The sequence below is a fragment of the Chlorocebus sabaeus genome, chromosome 25, assembly GCF_047675955.1.
Source record: "Chlorocebus sabaeus isolate Y175 chromosome 25, mChlSab1.0.hap1, whole genome shotgun sequence".
NCBI classification, from domain to species: Eukaryota; Metazoa; Chordata; class Mammalia; order Primates; family Cercopithecidae; genus Chlorocebus; species Chlorocebus sabaeus.
In genome coordinates, this window is record NC_132928.1 from 3,175,717 (window position 1) to 3,196,941 (window position 21,225).

At 45.2% G+C, this 21,225-nt stretch overlaps 1 protein-coding gene across 1 annotated transcript in view; it reads left to right on the forward strand.

Annotated features, from left to right (window-relative positions):
- The window catches only part of PARP1 (poly(ADP-ribose) polymerase 1), a 47,321-nt gene that overhangs the window by 12,354 nt on the left and 13,742 nt on the right, over nucleotides 1-21,225 (forward strand). Inside the window, exons 3-13 of the mRNA XM_007988265.3 lie at nucleotides 3,878-3,993; nucleotides 5,538-5,752; nucleotides 7,401-7,500; nucleotides 9,719-9,835; nucleotides 10,487-10,663; nucleotides 12,967-13,114; nucleotides 14,934-15,074; nucleotides 16,000-16,242; nucleotides 16,524-16,592; nucleotides 16,887-17,019; nucleotides 18,956-19,151. Of these exons, the coding sequence (XP_007986456.2) occupies nucleotides 3,878-3,993; nucleotides 5,538-5,752; nucleotides 7,401-7,500; nucleotides 9,719-9,835; nucleotides 10,487-10,663; nucleotides 12,967-13,114; nucleotides 14,934-15,074; nucleotides 16,000-16,242; nucleotides 16,524-16,592; nucleotides 16,887-17,019; nucleotides 18,956-19,151 (1,655 nt within the window). The remainder of the gene's footprint in view (nucleotides 1-3,877; nucleotides 3,994-5,537; nucleotides 5,753-7,400; nucleotides 7,501-9,718; nucleotides 9,836-10,486; nucleotides 10,664-12,966; nucleotides 13,115-14,933; nucleotides 15,075-15,999; nucleotides 16,243-16,523; nucleotides 16,593-16,886; nucleotides 17,020-18,955; nucleotides 19,152-21,225) is intronic.

Consider the following 21,225-nt stretch of genomic DNA (forward strand, 5'->3'; position numbering starts at 1 on the left):
TTGAACTCCTGACCTCAGGTGATCCACCCGCCTTGGCCTCCCAGAGTGCTGGGATCATAGGCATGAGCCACTGTGCCTGACCTGTCTTAACCATTTTTAAGTGTAGAGTTCAGTGGCATAAAGTAGATTCACATTGTTAGGCAAACATTACCATCATCCAGCTCCAGAACTTTTTCATCTTCCCAAACTGAAACTCCCAATCCATTAAGCAGTAACTGCCTGTTCTCCCTGTCCCTGGTAACCCCTGTTTCTTCTGTCTCTGTGAAGCTAAAACTCTAGCACCTCATGTGAGTGGAGTTAGGCAGTTATTTGTCCTTTTGTGTCTGGCTTACTTCACTCAGCATAGTTCTTCTAGGTTCATCCATGTTGCAGCATGTGTCTGAATTTCCTTCTTTTTAAAGACATAATAAACATTAATTGCATGAATATACCATATTTCATTTACCCATTCGTATGTCTGTGGACATTTAGGCGGTTTCTGCACTTTGTTTTTTGGTTTTTTGGTTTGTTTTTTTTTTTTTTTTGAGACAGAGTCTCACTCTATTGCCCAGGCTGGAGTGCAGTGGCCTGATCTCGGCTCACTGCAGCCTTCACCTCCCGGGTTCAGGTAAATCTCCTGCCTCAGCCTCCTGAGTAGCTGGGATTACAGGCATGCACCACCACATCCACCTAATTTTTTTGTATTTTTTGGTAGAGACAAGGTTTCACCACATGGGCCAGGCTGGGATTACAGGCGTGAGCCACTGTGCCCGGCCAGGTTTCTGCATTTTGGCTATTATGAATGGTATTCATAATATTCATAATAATGATAATGAATATTAGTGCTATAATGAACATTGGTATACAAATATATGTTAGAGACCTTGCTTTCACTTCTGTGCTGTATATACCCAGAAGTGAAATCACTGAATCATGGTAATTCCATGTTTAATTTTTTGAGGACCCTCCATCCTGTTTTCTACAACAGCTCCTCCATTTCCACCAGCAAGACAAGGGGATTCCAGTTTGTCCTCATTCTTAGGAACACTTATTTTTTTTTTAATATAGCCATGCTAATGTGTGCGAAGTGTAGTATCTCACTGTGGTTTTTTGATTTTCATTTCCCTAACGACTAGTGATGTTGACCTGTTAGTACTTTTACAACTTGATATTTACTCTTTTCATGTTAAAAGTTACAGATTAAAGTGCATAGTAGTCATTTAGTGAGGTCTTGCTAAGTTTCATGCGGTATTCCAAGTACTTGACATATTAATTTAATTGTGTCCTTGCAATAGGTCTTTGTCAGTTTTACAGGTGAGGACGTTCAGTCACAGAGAAGTTAGGTAACTGACTCAAGGTTGGGCTGGTAGAAAATTCCTGAGCCAGGATTCAAATCCAGTCTGTCTTGCTTTTTCTCTTTTTTTTTTTTTTTTTTGAGACACGGTCTTGCTCTGTCACCCAGGCTGGAGTGCAGTGGAATGATCACAGCCCACACTCCAGCCTTGGCCTCCTGGGCTTAAGCAATCCTCCAGCCTGCTGAGTAGCTGGGACTCCAGGTGTGAGCTGCCGCACCCAGCCCTGTCTTGCTTTTGAGACTAGAATTTTAACCTTTTAGTTATATTACACATAGAGCTGCTGCAAACTTCTTGTACATCCCAGGCACCTGTACAGTTATTTCTTTAATTCTAAGATGTGCAGTTACTGTTCAAAGGGATGAACAATTTTAAGGTTTTCTATGTATGTGCCAAATTGCCTTCCAGAAAGGTTGCTTCAGTTGCACATGCTATACCAGCAGTATATAATATACACCTTTCTCTACTAACATGCCATTCCTAAGTGTTTCCTTTTTTTGGAGACAGGGTCTCACTCTGTCACCCAAGGCTAGAGTGGAGTTGCACAATCCTAGCTCGCTGTAACCTTGAACTCCTAGGCTCAAGCAATCTTCTTACCTTAGCGTCCTAAGTAGCTAGGAGTACAGCCATGCGCCACCATGCTGGGGTTTGCTTTGGGGGCTGTTTTGTTTGTTTCTTTCTTCCTTAAATGGAGGAAGTCTCTATGTTGCCCAGGCTGGTCTTGAACTCCTGGGCTCAAGTGATCCTCCTGCCTCATCTTCACAAAGTGCTGGGATTACAGGTGTGAGGCACCATGCCTGGCCTTGTCTTTTTCTTAAGGAAATGTAAAAGACACTGATTCTTTGTCATAACATTTTACAAATATTTTTCCAAGTTTGACATTTTCTTTTAGTTCTGTCTGTTGTATTTTTTTTGCCTCATTAAAGTTTCATCTTTCACTAACGTTTGTATAGTCATGTCTGTCTTCTCATTTGTGATATGTCTTTGGTATTATATCTGGCATTTTAAAAATGATTTACAGTAGTTACATGCACAGATCTTACGTATACAGTTTAGTGAGTTTTGACAAATACTTATACACATCTGGCATGTACCCCGTTGAGTTATAGACATTTCTGTCACCCTGGGAAGTTCCCGTGTACTTTTGCTAGTCATTTTTCCCTGACTCAGGTAACCACTGTTCTGATTTCTATCCCCATATATTAATTTTGCCTGATTTAGAATTTCAGGAAGAAAAGGAATTGTATACCCTCTTACACACTTTCTTCATTCAGCGCACTGCCTGTGAGATTCATCCAGGTCATCTTGTGTGTCATTAGTTCTTTTAATTTCTGGGGAGTAGTCCTTTGTTTGGGTATATCCATTTGTTTATCCATTTTACTGTTGGTGACTTTGGGGTTGTTGCCATTTTGGGGCTATTACAAATACAGCTGCTAGGAATTTGATAGGCATCTCACTGGATCCGTGGATCAAATTGCAGATAATTGACATCTTAACAGTCCATGAACATGATACATTTCTTCATTTATTTAGGTCTTCTTTCGTTTCAGCAGTCTTATAGCTTTTAGTGTAGAGATCTTGCACATCTTTTGTTAAATTTATCTAAGTGTTTTATGTATTTTAATGCTGTTTAAATAACAATGCACTTGTCTTTTCCAGTATGTTTATTGCTAGTATTAGACATATTTGTATGTTTGTATATTGACAGTGTGCCCTGCATATTTGCTAAATTCACTTCATTTAGTAGATTTTAAAATAGATTTCTCAAGATATCTCTTAGGAATATCAAATAGAATCATCTACAAGGAGAGATGGTTTTACTTACTCTTTTCTAAACTTATACCTTTTTTTTTTTTTTTTTTTAATTTCCTTAATGCACTTACTACAACCTCCAATACAATATGGAATAGAAGTGATGGGAAGATAGCTTCATCTTATTCCTGGTCTTAGGCATCTTACTACCTGATTCAGCCTGAGAATTTATTTTTATAATAAGAAAATAATCTAGTTTTTGTCCCAAATGTCTAGCCAGTGATCCCCACAACTCTTTATTGAATAATTCAGCCTTTTCCCACTAATTTGAAATGATGCCTTTACCACATAGTTAATTCTTACATATACTTGTGTCTGGCTTATATCAAAATATTTCCTTTAATTCTGCACTTTGGTAAATAAAAGTACAATGGAAATTAGGAGGCTTAGTGAGACGTCAGTATGCTTCCGAGGCTTTTAAGGTAAATGCCTAATAAGTGCTTTCTAAAGTGCGGGAGGGGCCTTCAGAGGAAGGGGAGGAGACGGAATGTCAGAGAGCTGATCACCCCCTAATGTGCTGCTCTTTCAAGGAGAAGGGTCATTTATCTCCAGAAAAGAAGCTCTATTAGCTGACCACGGTTGTTACAGACAGATGAGATGGACCAATCGTAGTCTCCCAAGGCATAAGGTATCCTAGTGGAAGGATCCTGGGGAGGTGGAAGAGGACAGGGGGCTCCTCTAAGCTGCATTTTGGAGCTGTTGAGATGAGCATTACTGTCTGTTTGATTCTTCAGGCAAAGGCCAGGATGGAATTGGTAGCAAGGCAGAGAAGACGCTGGGTGACTTTGCAGCAGAGTATGCCAAGTCCAACAGAAGCACATGCAAGGGGTGTATGGAGAAGATAGAAAAGGTAAGGTCTTGGGGGCTCAGATCCTTGAACTTTATGGATTGCTTGCATTGATGTCATTGTCTGTCTCAAGAGAAGAGAAGAAATGGGGGCTTTAGGGTGCTAGCTCAACGCACGTGATTAAAAATAAACTGAAGACTTTAGTGTTGACCAGATGTGACAGTGACTTCCAGACAGGTCTGGTCCAGTTCTCTTGTATGTATGCATCTGCTCTTGGAAAACATTAACAAAAGGGGTGTCTTTTGGATCCAACAGTGGCTGGGGAAAGACTGTGTTTTATGGTAGAATTAGGTGTAAGGAGTGTGTTTACCCTGGTATGAGCCTCCAGCCTTTTTCTGTTTAATCAGAGGATCTTCGTTAACCAGGCTTTCCCACCAGTTCTAGTCCTTGAAGGCTGACAGCCAGTCAGACAAAATGGACGGAGACACAGGTAGAAGGGAAGGCTTGTGCCCCACAGCCTTCTCACCCTTCTCTAATGTGACATGCACATATTAATTGATTCATTTGAGGCATTAATTGAAAGTTTCTGCCTCCTGGAGGTGTTGTACAGAAAATTGAGGTGAGCCAATGGGTATTTAGAAAACGAAAACATGGAATTGTTATATCTTCTCCAGTTACCTTCAACCACCAAAAATTTAAGGCAAACGTTAAGATCCTCTTTGCCTCAAGGGGAATGCCGGGTGGTGTGTGCTGCTGGGTTGCTGGCTTTATGTATTGTCAGGAGCCCCTCCTGCTGCATTCTCTGGGTTGAGCCTCCCGGGCCTGGAACTCTCCTGGGAATATCAGGCCTGGGGACTGGGGACCTGCTCAGGCTGGCAGGACCGAATTCTTGCCTGTGGGGTTATTAGTCCTTAGAAGATGTCATCTGTAAAGAGACTAAGGAGGCCATAGCTGGGTGGGAATGGACAGAAAATCCCTGCTAATACAAAAGTGCTGCATTGGGGGCTGGGCGCGGTGGTGCAGTAGGCTGAGGCAGGAGTATTGCTTGAGTCCAGGAATTCTGGACCAGCCCGGGCAACATAGTGAGACCTCATCTCTACAAAAAAATTAGCCAGGCAAGGCTGAGGTGGGAGGGTCACTTAAGCCTGGGAGGCAGAAGTTGCAGTGAGTTGAGAGCAAGTCACTGCACTCCAGCCTGGGCAACAAAGCAAGACCCTATCTCAAAAAAAAAAAAAATGCTGCATTGGAAGCCCACGCAGGTGTGCAAGGCTCTAGCTCTGCCCAGCACACCATACCATGTGTTTTTATGCCTGCCCCAGGTCAACAGAAACATCTTAAGGGGAATGTTAGCAATTCTTCACATGTCCAGACAGGTAGGTAGGTCGCCAGCCATTTGGAATTTAAGGAACCCTGAGTCTTGAGGGTAACACACAATCCTTGATGACCTGAGAGAGCTAAACCTCTCAAAAGCCCATGAGTCCTCAAGTTGGCGGGCAGACCTTGACTTGTACCTGCAGCCCCTCACTGGTTGGAGCACAGGCTGTCCGTATCATGTTCACCATCCTTCCTCGTCGCTCCCTTGATACCATATATTGTTTTTCCTGCAGGGCCAGGTGCGCCTGTCCAAGAAGATGCTGGACCCGGAGAAGCCACAGCTAGGCATGATTGACCGCTGGTACCACCCACACTGCTTTGTCAAGAACAGGGAGGAGCTGGGTTTCCGGCCCGAGTACAGTGCGAGTCAGCTCAAGGGCTTCAGCCTCCTTGCTGCAGAGGATAAAGAAGCCCTGAAGAAGCAGCTCCCAGGAGTCAAGAGCGAAGGGTGGGTGGAGCGCTGTGGGGTTGCCCTGGGGGTTCAGTGAGGGGCTTGAGGGAGGCCCGAAGGCTCTACAGGTTCCATATCACTCCTCTGTTTCCCTTCACTGACTGTCAGTAAGCCACGGAGATGCAAACTGAGGAACGATGACAGCAGAGATCTGGGGGCAAAGGACAGGGTAGGGAAGGACAGCCAGGGATTCCCATGGCCTCTGCCGAGAGCCCTCTGCCCTGTGAGACCTGCTTCCTAGTGGTCTCTTCCCCTTCCAACATCTGATCTCCATGGACGGGCTAACTACACTTTTCCACGACAGCCCTTTAGATACTTAAAAGACCACCCTCCTTCCCTGGGTGAGTATTTGTTTTGCCTGGGTTGATCACTTAACAATGCTGGAGAATCATGACCATTTTTAGTTAGGGGATGGGCAGTGGATAATTTTCCTGGCTTAGAGTTCAGGATGATAAGGGTTTCGCATGGTGTTAAAATTTAGAATGGGAAGGACCATCAGTGACCATCTTGAGTACGTGGACACCTCTTGCTCTCTCCAGTTTACCCTCTGCTGGTCCCTCAGCCTCAGTCTGGAGAATTGCTTGTTAACAGGCACACCAGGGGTGGTGTGGTAGAACCTGGTATGCACCCTGTTCCTTGGATGGTGACTGGGCAACCATCGAGCAGCCATCACACATTATCTCAGTTCATAATGCCTGTTCATTGCAGCAACACATGGGGCTCTAGAATGTGCAAGAAAATTGAAAAATCAGGCCATGGGTCAAAAAGCCCACAGGGCATTGTAGCACGTGATATAGGTGTTGGAGTCCATCAGCTCCCACTTAAGCCATGATAACTGCCAGAATGTGTTGAGCACATTTCGTATGCCAGACACTGTATCGAGCCCTGTATTTGGACTGTTTGATTTGCCTGTCACCAGAGTTCTGTGAGGCAGATGGTATTCTTTTCCCTATTTTATGGCTGAGGAAAGTGCAAGGGTTCGTGCTCAGGTCTGTGAGATAGCTGAGACTGAGACCACTGTGGCTGTCCTGCCCCTGTGTTTTAGGGGCAGGTGATAGCCTCAGAGCCATGTTTGCTGAGCAAGCTGGGGCAGGCTGGTTAGCACTGCTTTGACTGTCGCTTCTTGTCTGGGCTTTATGTGGCAGTACGGCCCCACCTCTGTGAGCAGCCTCTTTCCCTTGCTCTGTGTTTTAGCTCGAAAGGCCTAGCCCCTGGACTTGTGCTTTGTCTTTCTGCAATCCCTGCCCCCTAGCCATGGGCTTACCTCTAGCCTAGTCCCTGCGAGAACCTTCCAGGCCAGGAGATACATAGGTGTTTTGTTTTTGTTTTTGTTTTTGTTTTTACCTCAGATGGGGCCTGAGCCCTGGATTCTTGTAATGGGTTGTTCTGAGTCCCTGAAACAACCCTAGCGCCTCTCCCTGGCTGGGAGAGTATGTTCTGAAATGGATGGTGTCTTCTGCCATCTTGGTTGCAAATACTCCCTGAGTAGACAGTGATCGCCTAAGGGCACTGAGTGGGGCAGGGGTTAGGGAGTGACAAGTGTGAGTAGTCATAGAATGACATTAAGATACTGTATCACCGCAAGTCATTGGGTGTCAGATTTTTAATGACTCTGGCTCTCTCTCATATCCTGTGTCTCTTTCAGAAAGAGAAAAGGCGATGAGGTGGATGGAGTAGATGAAGTGGCCAAGAAGAAATCTAAAAAAGAAAAAGACAAAGATAGTAAGCTTGAAAAAGCTCTAAAGGTGAGTTCTCAGCTCTGTGTCTCCTTTCAACATGCTGCTGTCTGGATTCTCTTTCTCTTTCTGAGAAGACAATTCAAGGACTTGTGTCCCACTTATTAAGAACTTTAGCAAATTGATGGCTGTCATTAAATAGCATGACTTTTTCCCCAGATTGTTTTCCCTCCTCCCAAGGAAACCATTTTTATTTGGAAGAGAACCCACATTAGGCTGTAGGTGTCCAACCTACAGCCAGTCTTGAGCAAAGGCTGAGTGCTCTGTTCCCACTCGCCAGCCTCTTACTGGGATGCCAGAGATTCATGCTTTGGCCAAATTATGCACTACTGTACACGCTGTACCTTTGTGGTCACTTGCAAACATTGGAAACTGAATACTTAATTAAAGGATGCCAAAGATTCTTAGCATAGACAAATGGCTTGAAGAGATCAAGTGTCTCTACATTTTTTAAATGAAGATCTCTCATTTTTAAAAAGGAACAGATGACTGATAATGACAGGAGAAAACTATCCATTAAATCAGTGGTCCTTGACCAGAAAGATTCATCCCTGTGTTGATTATGTATGTGTTGAAGCAAAGCAAAAATTATTAATCAGAAAATGCTGGGTGTTTGGGAAATTGGGGGAGAACAGTTGGTCTCTCCTTGAGCGCATGATTTCCATGAACCGTCTGCTTGTGTCTCTTGTATGAGTATTCAGTTTTTACTAGTAGTACTAAAACTAAAAGCAATTTCTGATATAGTTCTAGTTGCTAAGTAAGAGTCACACATTTTGTTCAGTTGTCTTACGGTAAAAAAGCGTCTGTCATGCACCAAAACTGGCTGCAGGAGAACCGTGGTGCCACTTCACATTGGCCATTCAGTGAGGTTAGTGTCCTTCTCTCTTCCCCGTCGATGTCAGAGATGTATAGAGAGTCAGAAAATTAAAATGCCCCTCAGTGTTCCCACCGTGGCACATCTGTGTCTGCTGGCTCTCTACCCTTGGTCATCTAGGTGACGTTGTACTTCTTCCATTTAACCCTGTACCACTAGACCTTTTCCTCATCCTCCCACGTCTCCATTCCTGGTGTCCCAGCATATGCTGTGTGCAACGGAGAGGAGATGTCGAGAGAGCCCTTAAAAATGAAGCTGGGAAATGGAGCAGGCATGTGTGCCTGCAGCTTCACCAGGGGAGTTAAAATCTTCCTTTGGTACTAACAGCAACCCTATAGGATATGATAGGGCTGGCGTTTTTGTCTCCATTTTACAGAGGTGGAATCTGAGCAGAGATGGTTAATAACTTGCCTATTTTCCTGGGGAAGGAGGAGACTCCCTCAGACTTTAAAATGGAGAGGCTGATAGCTTCCTCAGCAAGCTTGATTGTTGTGAGAATAAATGAGATGAGGCCAGGCGCAGTGGCTCGCGCCTGTAATCCCAGCAATTTGGGAGGCTGAGGCAGGCGGATCACTTGAGGCCAGGAGTTTGAGACTAGTCTGGCCAACATGGTGAAACACCATTTCTATTAAAAATACAAAAATTAGCTGGGCGTGGTGTTGCACACCTGTAATCCCAGCTACTCAGGACACGGAGGCAGGAGAATTGTTTGAACCCAGAAGGTGGAGGTTGCAGTGAGCTGAGATCTCACCACTGCACTCCAGCCTGGGTGATAGAGTGAGACTCCGTCTCAAAGAAAAATAATAAGTGAGATGACACATAAAAGCATCCAACCAAGAGTAGGCACTTTAATAAAGATTAAAACTTCCATTTTCAGAAGAGTTTAAATACATTCCTCTGTGATACTGAATATAATATACCATCAAGGAAATTAGTGTTTGTGAATCATTCCTACTCTAAGATTGGTGGAGAACAGCCATACCCTGCCTCCTCTAGTTGCTGATAAACGTGGGCCCTGGGCTCAGCCTAGCACTTGCAGGCTCTTACCTTGTGTCTCTGGGGATTGGTTTCTGAGAGTTGGTTCCAGGAACCTTGGTGCAATCTCCCCCAAACCCTTAGGGCTTCCTCCTCACCTTCCACAGTATTCTCTGAGAGACCACACAGCAGGCTTAATTTGGTGTCCACAGGAGCATGACCAGGAGTCAAATCCTGTACTGATCACCTAGGTTTGGAGTGGCAGCTCGCTGGTGCACCAGGGTATAACTGGAGGCTCAGCTTGACCGGGGCTCCTCCTCCAGTTGAATTCTTCCTTTGGAAAGAGCTGGCCTCTCAGCCACTGGGTCTTGTCCATAGGCTCAGAATGACCTGATTTGGAACATCAAGGACGAGCTAAAGAAAGTGTGTTCGACTAATGACCTGAAGGAGCTACTCATCTTCAACAAGCAGCAAGTGCCTTCTGGGGAGTCGGCGGTGAGCTGCCTTTGTGTTAAGTGGGACACGCATGTGAGGCTGACCCCGTCGTTGTGGAGTGACTGTCCCAATGGAGTGTGGGAGGCCCTCCGTGTGAACACCTGCTGGTATTAATTGCAAGGAGTATAAATCGTGGTTGTGTTGCACGGTCATCACCACCATCGTGGTCACCATTTTTCTGGGATGGATGGGGCCGGCATTCACATGCCCCACTAGACATCTTTCACATGTTAGTGCTTGTTCTAGAGTGCCAGGCCTGTGGAGTGGAGAGCCCCCTCCTGAGGGATGGCATGACGGCGTCCCATCAGTGTCCCCAGCTGGCCCTTCTCTGCTGTCATTCTTGGGAGTTGACTTGGCACTGTACTTTGTGCAATGCCAGTGGATGCTCTGGGCTCTCCCTTCATTTCTCAATCACTGAGGGATGGGGGAGCTGCAGGAACACTTGGAAATAAGGTCTCCTACATTACAAGAATCCAAGCTCCTTTGTAAACGAAGGGTGGGGTGGGGTGTTAAGAGCCCCACAGCAAGCCCACAGCAAGAAGTCTCTTTGTAGAGAGTGAAATCTGTGCAAGTTCCTCCATCCCACGTTAGTAAGTGTCCCTTTCTGTAGTCCCGCATTTGCCCTCTGATGTGTTTCTCCACTGGCTGCAGATCTTGGACCGAGTAGCCGATGGCATGGCGTTCGGTGCCCTCCTTCCCTGCAAGGAATGCTCGGGTCAGCTGGTCTTCAAGAGTGATGCTTATTACTGCACTGGGGACGTCACTGCCTGGACCAAGTGTATGGTCAAGACACAGACACCCAACCGGAAGGAGTGGGTAACCCCAAAGGTAAGGGGTGGGGGAAGATCCTGGGATCTGTTGGGAGAAAAACCTGGCCCCACTTTCTGCGCTTGTTCATACTTCAGGTCCCTGAGATTGCAGGGCCCTGTTCCTCAGACTTCTTTACGGCTATGTCATCCTGTTAACCAGATATAAAATTATATGTTTGCAAACTACACAAATGTAGAACCAAAGCTCCTCTAAGTATGAATTGTCCATTTGGTGTAAAATGTTCCTTGCAAAGACCATGAATAATTTTTATTTATTGAATGCCTCCTATGTGCCAGGCACAGTTCTAGGCTTGAGGGACATATGGTGAAGAAATGGATAGTAATTCTTGCTTTCTGATACAAGTTTTTTTCAAGGACGTCTCCTTGCCTAGTGCCAGCAGAAGAATTGGATCCAGAGTTCACATATCTCCTAGTATTGCACGTTCTCTCTTTTTTTAATGGAACTGCTTATGGAATTCTCAACGCAAAATACCTCCATGGGGAACCCCCTTTGGAGCCATGCTGGTGGGGTTCTGGCAGTATCTTTGTGGGGCTGGCCGCTCCAAGGACCTCGCCTGTGCCCGCTCAGACTCAGCAGGATCCAGGCCCAGGAGCCTGGGTAGGTGCAGAGCTCTGCCACTCACCAAGCTGCTTCCCTCGCTGTTGCCTGCTCCTGGGTGGAGCACTTGGAACAGCGGCACACAGTACACCCTCAGGAATCGTTACCCGAGTAACAGTCGACATTACTTGCTCTACACCTACAACTGAACTCCATTTCCACCAGCCCCTGACTCACTTGTTCACTGCCATGATTGCATGATCCTCCCTAATTTTCTCTCTATTCCTTTACTTGAGTGCTTCCTGTAAAATAAATCTGAGCTTAGCACTTCCCCACCCTTAAAATTTTATACTGATTCCCCGATTTTTCTGGGTATGCAAATCTTCCAGACCCTTATGTGGTATTTGTATTTCTTTTACTATCTTCGATGGGGAAATAGTAAGATGGCAGTAAGCAATGTGCTATCCCTTGTATTTTATATATCAATTTTTGAGCATCTCTATACATTTTTAAAGGTTATGTGCATGTGTGAGACAAGTTTTCAGTCTGGCACTACTTGCTGCCCATGCAGTGACACTGTTGCCTCCAGGCACTTGTCCCACAGAATCAAGGCCAGCTCCGTAGCTTGTCCTCAGAGCCCTCTGTGATGCGGCTCTGCTGGCCATCTGCAGCCTCTTTCTGCCACCCTTTTCCTCCTTCTCACATACCCCTCTCCCCACCCCACCGCCAGTCTTGCTCATTCTTTTTAGGAGTACCTAGCAATAGGGCACATGTGCTACTCAGATGGCTGTGCTTAGGCAGTCCCCTGTGTTTTCAGCTCCCAGTGGGCTTAGCAGATCACTGCCTCCAGGTGCATGCTAGCATTCCCTGTCTCACATCCCCTTAGCACACCTCTGGCATAGCTTAGCTCCTGTGTTAAAGTTCACCTTCCTATAGCTGATGCTCAGTCACAAATGAGATACTTTCTCAAGGGCAGAAACTGTCTTTTTAACCAAACTATGGTTGGTAGCACATATTAGGTGGTCAGTGTGTGTTGGAAGCAGTCTGTGACTTCTTGTATCCAGCTGACTCCCTGAACACAGGCATAGACGGAAAGAGCAGTTTCTTGATTGGACGAAGACCTGGGAGCACAGGCTCTTTCCCTGAGCTTCATGTATTTGATACTTATTGAGTGACCATTTAGAGCAAGGCCGCTTGTAAATCACTCAGAGTGAAGAGTGAATTGTGCTGATGGAAGAATTTATAGTGAATACCGTAGGGCTCTCTGCATTCATTTTTCCTTCTTCTAAAAAGGAAAGCAAATACTGTGATTTCCTTTTGGGTAATAATCTCACAGTGTGTATGGTATTGGGGATCTTGAAGTTCTGGAGTAGGCGTGTGATCCCACAGAGGCCTATTAACTCTCAAAGGGAACAACTCAAGAATGAGGCTAGGGAGGCTATAGTCATACAGCAGTTCCAGCGGTAGTTCCTGACCAAATTGGCCGCTGGTTTGTGTTTTTGTTTTTTCTGGGAAAGATTTTTCTCTTAAAGCAGCCACAATACCACCCCTATCATAAATGTAAAAGTACCAGAAATAAGTACTGTAGCAGCAATAATACTCTTTCATTCTGGAAGCCTCACATTTTTCTATTTTTTGTTACTCTTTATCATAAGAAGAAAAAAAGAGATTCTTTAATTTGGACAAGCCAAATCCTTTTTGGTCTATGAGGTGGTTACTTCAAGGGAGAGCTAGCTTCTTAACTAAAACTTAATATTTTTTAGGAATTCCGAGAAATCTCTTACCTCAAGAAATTGAAGGTTAAAAAGCAGGACCGTATATTCCCCCCAGAAACCAGCGCCCCGGCGGTGGCCACGCCCCCACCCTCCACAGCTTCGGCGCCTGCTGCTGGGAACTCCTCTGCTTCAGCAGGTACAGCTCTTAGGGCCCAAGTCTTAGAACTGCTTTGCAGGAATTGTTTGCCTACTACTTGCTGGTGGTGTGGAGCTGGTGAAGAAAGTATCCATCAAGGGCCTCTCTTTGCTGACCCCACCATGGGGAAGCCTTGTCCTGCAGGGGATAGGCCTCTTCCCTTGGCTTGTTACACCCCCAACCACAGCAAGGTGGGAGGGTATTAAGAACATAGTATCGGCTGGGAGCAGTGACTCACATCTGTAATCCCAGCACGTTGGGAGGCTGAGGCAAAAGAATTGCTGAGGCCAGGAGTTCGAGACCAGCCTGGGCAATGTAGCGAAACCCCTATCTCTACAAAAATGTTTAAAATTATCCAGGTGTAGCAGCATGTGCCTTTAGCCCTAGATACTCAGGAGGCTGAGGTGGAGGATCCCTTGAGCCTGGGAGGTCAAGGCTGCACTGAGCTATGATCACACCATTGCACTCCAGCCTGGGCGACAGAGTGATACCCTCTCTCTAAAAATAAAATAAACATTGTAAAAGAACAAGTGACTCTTATTCTGGGAGGCTAGGAGAGGGGCTCCTAAGAAAGGCTAGGTCGACAGCCTTACCTGGAGTACCACGCAGGGTCTCCTGCCTGACCTCACTGCAGAACAGCATCCCAGGCCTCACTCTCCAGGCCGCCCTGCACCCACCAGTCATCGTGACCCTGGTGTGATGCTCGAGTCTCTGTTGTATGCAGAGGGAGTTACTGATCAGCACTAGTGAGAAATGCCCCAAGCCAACCAAGACAGTGAGAGCAATGTATTTTTTGGCAGGAGAAGTGACCTGCTGCTTATTTACTCAGAGACATGTGGTATAGTCGGATGGCAAAGGTCACAGTTTGGTGGGTGGAGGATGAAGGTTCCATCCTTGTATATAAACCTGTTATTGACCTCCTTTTCATATCCTGAGAGGGGACCAGTGGTCACTGCAGTGTGTGTGGGTGGTCATCCCGAGTCCACTGTGCTGCTGGCAGCCTGGGTCCAGGTGCCCACATGAAGGGCCAGGTGGGGGCTGGCATTCTGGCCCCTCCATGGAGGGTTCCCTCCTCTGCTTTCCCCTGACTTGCAGTTCAGCATAAATCAATAATTGTGTTCTCTGGAGACCTCACCAGTCTCAGTTAAACTGTCAGTGTTTCCTAGTTGTTTGCCCTCACAGGGAAGGCAGTAAGGACTTTTCCTTGCAGCATCTCCAGTTCTGGAAACGTGTCGCCAGCACTGTGGTGTTTGCTGTGAACAGAAGGCACACCCCTGTCCAGGCCTTTCTGGCCTGGGTCAGTGCACACCAGGCAGCCGCTTTTCGCCTAGAATTGGTTAGCTCAGCTCAGTGTGATTGTGCTGGCCACTCCTTTGAGGGACTATCATGGACATGTCTCATTTTAAAATGGGATTAATTAATAAGAATTGCAGTTTGGGAGAATAACAGAAGGAATTGGGGGTTCATGTGACCTTACCCCTCTTCCCATCCTGGTCCCTCATCCGCAGATGCAGCCTTCCTAGCCTGACCATGGAGCGGACCTGGGGTAACCCCCAACTGCCCGGCTCACACCAGCAAGGCTGGCCTGGCCATGGAGTGGCATTTTGTGGCTTGCTCCCTGCCCAGTCCTTTCTGTGTTAAGGAACATCTGTAGGTGCTCAGGTGGCAGCTTGCTGTCCCGTCCTGTTTTCTCGCAAGTGTATTTTCATAGGCTTTTCCCCAGGAGCTCCCTGCTTGGCTCGCCTGCTCCTCTACCTCCCCTTACTGGGGAGCAGCACCAGAGTTGGCCTTGCTGAATGATTCTCTCCTTTCATCCCAGATAAGCCATTATCCAACATGAAGATCCTGACTCTTGGGAAGCTCTCCCGGAACAAGGATGAAGTGAAGGCTATGATTGAGAAACTCGGGGGGAAGTTGACAGGGACAGCCAATAAGGCTTCCCTGTGCATCAGCACCAAAAGTGAGTTGAATCTGAATTTGTGCAACAGGGGTAATGCTTCTGTATCTTATGATTGTGATGACGAGTCAGTGAGGAAGAGTCGATCACAGCACTCAAAAACTGGATCTTAACATCATCATCGCTCTGGTTCTTTATGAAGGGAAACGAGTATTTGCCCTCAATGTCGCTGCTTTGTACTATAGATTCACATGTGTTGCATGTTCCCAACTAAAGACGGTAAGCTACTACAGGTTGGGTCTCCCTAGTCCCGAAATCCAAACAAATTGCCTCAAAAGTCAACACTTTTTGAGTGGTAACATAATGCTCAAAGGAAATGCTCATTGGAGCATTTCAGATTTCAGAGTTTTGGATTAGGGATGCTCAGTCAGTAAATATGAAGCAAGTATTTTAAGGTCTGAAAAGTTTCTGGTCTGAAGCATCTTGGATAAGGGAAACTGCTCAACCTGTATTCTCATCACTTCGCACTGCTCTGTAAGATGTGCGTAGATCTCTGCCAAAACAGAAGTTCGTGGTTCAAGTATGTTTGGAAAAGGTAGGGTGAAACAAAAGGTAAACAGGTTTCTGTGTGGGTTTATTATGCCGACTACCACTGTAGGTCTTCAGGAACCAGAGAAATACAACACAGGATTTCCCATACATATTTGACATCAGGGTGTTTTTTCCTTGGAGTGTCTGTTAACATCATGCTGTAGAATGGCTTGGAGAAGGCTGCCCTGGCTCATCATACCTTAGAAAAGGGGGAATATTGCTGATCAAGATGATCATTTGAATGAAAAACGCTCTTGGGAGTATTAGACTTGGAAGCAAAGGAGAGCTGTGGATGTTGAGGGTTTGGAATTACACAGTAAATGTAACTATAGTAATTTGAGGTTTCAGTTTTGTTTTAAACTTATATTTCATTTTTTTTCCCTTTCAATTTGAACAGAGGAGGTGGAAAAGATGAATAAGAAGATGGAGGAAGTAAAGGAAGCCAACATCCGAGTTGTGTCTGAGGACTTCCTCCAGGACATCTCCGCCTCCACCAAGAGCCTTCAGGAGTTGTTCTTAGCACACATCTTGTCCCCTTGGGGGGCAGAGGTGAAGGCAGAGCCTGTCGAAGTTGTGGCCCCAAAAGGGAAGTCAGGGGCTGCACTCTCCAAAAAAAGCAAGGGCCAGGTCAAGGAGGAAGGTGAGGGCCCCAAGCTGCTCCCTCCAGGGCCAAAAGCCGGGGGACATTGGTGGCCAGGTTGGCCTGCACAGAACCTGTCCCTTTGTGTCCCAGACATGGCCTGTTGAGTGCTGCAGAGCAGGAAACAGAATGGAAGGCGCTTTGGGGTGGTGGGAGGAGTGTGTATATAGATGCCGAGTTGACAGATCATGTGAATGAGAACGACTCATTTGCCTTCTACCTTCCCCTTACTTTTTAGTTACGTTTAACTTCATGTTGACATTTTTCTGTTCCCTTCCAAGGTATCAACAAATCTGAAAAGAGAATGAAATTAACTCTTAAAGGAGGAGCAGCTGTGGATCCTGATTCTGGTAAGCAAACAGGACTGCCAGCTGAGTGGGCCACGTGCCCCACCCCCCACCAGCTGACTAGGAGCACACATCCGAATGCCCGCAGCACACCTGGGGCAGTGTGGTCGTGGCTTTCCCCTCAGGCCTCTTTCACCAGCTCCCCCAGTCCTGAGAACACACATTTCAGGGGAACCTCCTGAAGGTGGTGTTAGTCTATCCAAAAGGCATGAACCTTAGGCCTGCAAACCCCTTCTCCCTGAGAGCGCTAGCCCCTCAAGGGGAGAGAAAACTGTAGGTGCTTTGCCTCTGGGACAGGACTGGAACACTCTGCGCATGTCCTGGAGAAAGGTGGGAAGGTCTTCAGTGCCACCCTCGGCCTGGTGGACATTGTTAAAGGAACCAACTCCTATTACAAGCTGCAGCTTCTGGAGGACGACAAGGAAAGCAGGTGAGTTTGCAGATGTAGCCTGGTTGTGCAGAGACATGGGCCCGTCCTGCATCAGTCAATGCTCTGCCATCAGCCTTGTGAAACCCGTTAGGCCCAGTGCCTAGGGAATGAAATCTAATCACAGAGATCAAAAACGAACCATGAGGCCTTTGTTTAAAGGGGAGAAAGAAGCCACTTACTAACCAGTAGCATTGCTGTCCTTGTACAGTTGTCCTAAGGTATGGTTTCACGTATTCTCCCACTGGCTTTTCTTTTTGTTTGGTGGGGGTTTTTTTGTTTGTTTGTTTTTCCAACTATTTGTTGTGTTTTTTGAAACAGTCTCACTCTGTTACCCAGGCTGGAGTGCAGTGGTGTAATCACAGCTCAGTGGAGCCTGGACCTCCCAGGCTCAAGCAATCCTCTCACCTCAGCCTCCCAAGTAACTGGGACCATAGGTGCACACCACCATGCCTTATTTTTTATGGAGACAGGGGCCTCACTGTGTTGCCCAGGCTGGTCTCAAACTCCTGGACTCAAGTGATCCTCCCGCCTCAGCCTCCCAAACTGCTGGGATTACAGGCATGAGCCACTGCACCCAGCCCCAGCTGGCTTTTCTTTCAGCTGCTTGAATCAAGATTTTCTAATTTTACATATGTTTTAAAACTTTGAAGCAAATAAAGGTTGGCAAGCATTGAACTTACTTTTTAATGTTCAAACTCACTAGTAACTAAAGAGGTTTGGATTTGCCTTTTTTTAAATTAACATGATGAGACAGGCAAGGGTGTATTCTGGATTGTGGGGTACAGCAGCTGGGAGGTGATGAGAGGGTGGGCTGGCTTTTGTCCTTATGTATCTAGGCAGAGTGGTCCTTAGCTAGTGAGTTCATTGCCCTGTGGTACAGCCAACACAAAACAGGATTTATGTGTCAGTGGAAAGGCGTATGGAAGGAACTCTTATTAAATTCTAACGTTGATTTTGGATGTGTACATTTTTCTGGTGGCTTAGATTTGCTGGTGTTAAGTGAAAGGGTGGTGTGGGCTGTTAGGGTCAGAAAAAATTTTCAACATAGATCAAAGTAGTGCTTCCCAAAAATTTTCACAGGAAAAACCAAGCAGAGAATGAATTGTTATACCCCTGTGCAGTAGCCCAGAGAATGGCCAGGGAGTCCCAAATTTTCTTTGAAGTCTATAGTTCTGTCTTTAAAATGTACACAAATCTTGTATGTGGGTTTATGATACATCTGTATTTCTTATGAAAATTAAGTTTTGAGTTTAAAACTTTTAAATTAAGCAGAGTTGGAAGGTCTTCAATGCCACCCTCGGCCTGGTGGACATCGTTAATTTAATTTAAAGTTAATTTAAAAAATTAACTCTGCTTTGAGTTAATGAAAAATTAGCTCATCCAAAGCTAAGCAGCACAGCAGCTGGATATGTGTGATGTGCACCCTCAATTGAGATGGAATTTGAACATGACAGCCTGCATCTCTAGGTCACTGGACCTGAGGAGCCATTGCCACTGCGCCCCTCATTTCATCGTATCTTAGCCTCGGATCTGAGTTGAAAGTTAATTATTTTTAGGGTACAGCTTTAAGGGTTGTCTCCTTGAACACGTGACTTCCAGATAGTACTTTGTATTTCTTTGGGGAGAGGAGTAGAATCGTTTTTATGCAAAGGTCTACAGACTCCAGGATTCACTCCTCAGGCTTGGCTGCCAGAACCAAGTTTAAACTATTATGTGGCATTTTTTTTATAGTCAATATGATTTGAAAGTTTAATGAGAGGTAAGATAAAGACCCTTTATTGTTATAGCAGTTCCTTTTGTTCTGTGTTAATCACTATCCTTTTGGGGTGTGTAAAATTCTTCCACACCTGAATGTAATGGCAAGAAAGGGGAACTTCTCCTGAAATGGGACAGCTGACCCACACTTGTGCGTCTGACACCCTCCTTCCCACCACAGGTATTGGATATTCAGGTCCTGGGGCCGTGTGGGGACGGTGATCGGTAGCAACAAACTGGAACAGATGCCGTCCAAGGAGGATGCCATTGAGCACTTCATGAAATTATATGAAGAAAAAACCGGGAACGCTTGGCACTCCAAAAATTTCACAAAGTATCCCAAAAAGTTCTACCCCCTGGAAATTGACTACGGCCAGGTAACCATGTAATGCCCTTACACTGTCTGTTTCTAGGAGTAGGAAGGGACACCTTATTCTAGAAAATCCACATTGTGGATCAGATGGCATCATAGTAAACATACTACCAAATGTTGAAAGGAGAATACTAGTCCTTCACAAATTCTCCCCCAAAAATAGAAGAAAATACCTCCCGACTCACTGCATGAAGGCCAGTACCACCCTGATACCAGAGCCAAAGCAGCACAGGAGAACTACAGAGCAATTTCCTGTGAATAGACATGCAGAAACCCTATGAATAGAGATACAAAATCCTCACAAACCGAATCCAGCAGCATAGGAGGATCTATACACCACTCCCAAGTGGGATTTATCCCAGGAATGTAAGGTTGATTCAACATTTAAAAATCGATGTAATTTATGAATAGAGTGAAGGACAAAAACCACATGATCATCTCAGTAGACAGCAGAAAAACCATTCTACACAGTCAACACCTTTAAGTATGAGATAGAGCTTACATGAGAACTGTGGTAGCATCTTTGAGATATCAAGGAGGAACAGTCTTTTCAGTTACTCCTGAAACAATAGGGCATAATTCACAGATTCCAGATAAGGCTTTTCATCTGAACCCATGGTGACCCTCCATCATGTGACCTGGTCTCTCAACAGGATTATAGTAACTTGACCTGCTCTGCTAGGTCACACTTTATTAGTCCCAAATTATTTCCTAGTGCTGTCTCTATCTGTAGTTTTGGGCGTCTCCTTATATCTGTTAGCACACAGCATTCATTTGTCTGTTGGTTGACATTTTTAACTTTTCTGTTTTGTCTTTTTTCTTTGCAAAATGCTTGCCTTTATGAAAATGGGAATTTATCACTTTTTTAATCAGGGAAAAGAAAACACATTTATTTACAAAAAGAGAGACCTGTAGGTGGGTAGAGATTTTAATTCCAAATCTTTGAGGCCTAGTATGTCTGAAAGGGGGAATTTTTTAGTTTACAGAGGGCCTCATGAACTCGCTATATTAAAAATAGGATTTACATCTTGCTTATACAATGATGAGGCTCAGACAGCAGACTTTCAGGACAGATTTGGCCTGACTCGGTAGCGCCCCTTACTGAGTTAAATATTTGTTTTAAAATGTTTTGAGAATTTACTAAGGCACAAAAAATTAAGATTGCCTGGAATTAACCACAGTTAAAATAATGGTAGATATCTCTTTCAGTCAGCTTTCACTGCATATGTACCTTTTCCACCACCATATGTACCGTGTTGCAACCATCTGCTTTTTGCCCTAATGTACCAGGAACATTTCCTTATGTCTTCTAGAGCAGTGCTGTCCAATAGAATTATAATTCAAGCCATTTCAATACATTAAAAATTTTTTGTAGCCACATTTTAAAACGCAAGAAGCCAATGAAATTAATCTTGGTATTATTTAACCCCATATATCCAAAATATTCTAATTTTAACACCTGATCAGCACCAACAATTATTAATGAGAAAATTTCCCTTTTGGCTTTTTCTCTACTAAGTGTTTGAAATCTGGTGTGTATTTTGTGCCTACAGCACACCTCAGTTTGGCCAGTGGCTACTATAGTGGCCACTGGCTGCACCAATCCAGAGCATTATTTAAGACTGCATTGAATCCCATCCTGTGTGTGGCAAGAATTCATCATTAATCAGAATAACTTCCTGCCTCCTGTTAGTCATTTAGATTGATTCTGGGCGTTTGCTGTAATGATGCTGATATACATATAAATATTTGTGTGCCTCTGTGATTGTTGTCATTACAAGTAGTTACTGGGTCATAAGGTATATGCACTTAAATAAGGGTTTTGCACACATAGATACTTTGCCCTCCAATGAAGTTATACCCAGAAGATAACAGAGTACGTTTAAGATGGTGTTTCAACACTGAGAGTAGGTCTACTATGAAGGTGAGAGCAGTAGCCATGAACACTAACAACACAAGTTAGCTCTCTGCTGCTTGGGTAAGCCAGTCTGATTCCAGGTTCAGAGCCCAATGTCAGTTCCTTTCACTCCAAATACCAAACTCCGTTTTAGTTGCTAGGGACACTGTGCTGGACAGAG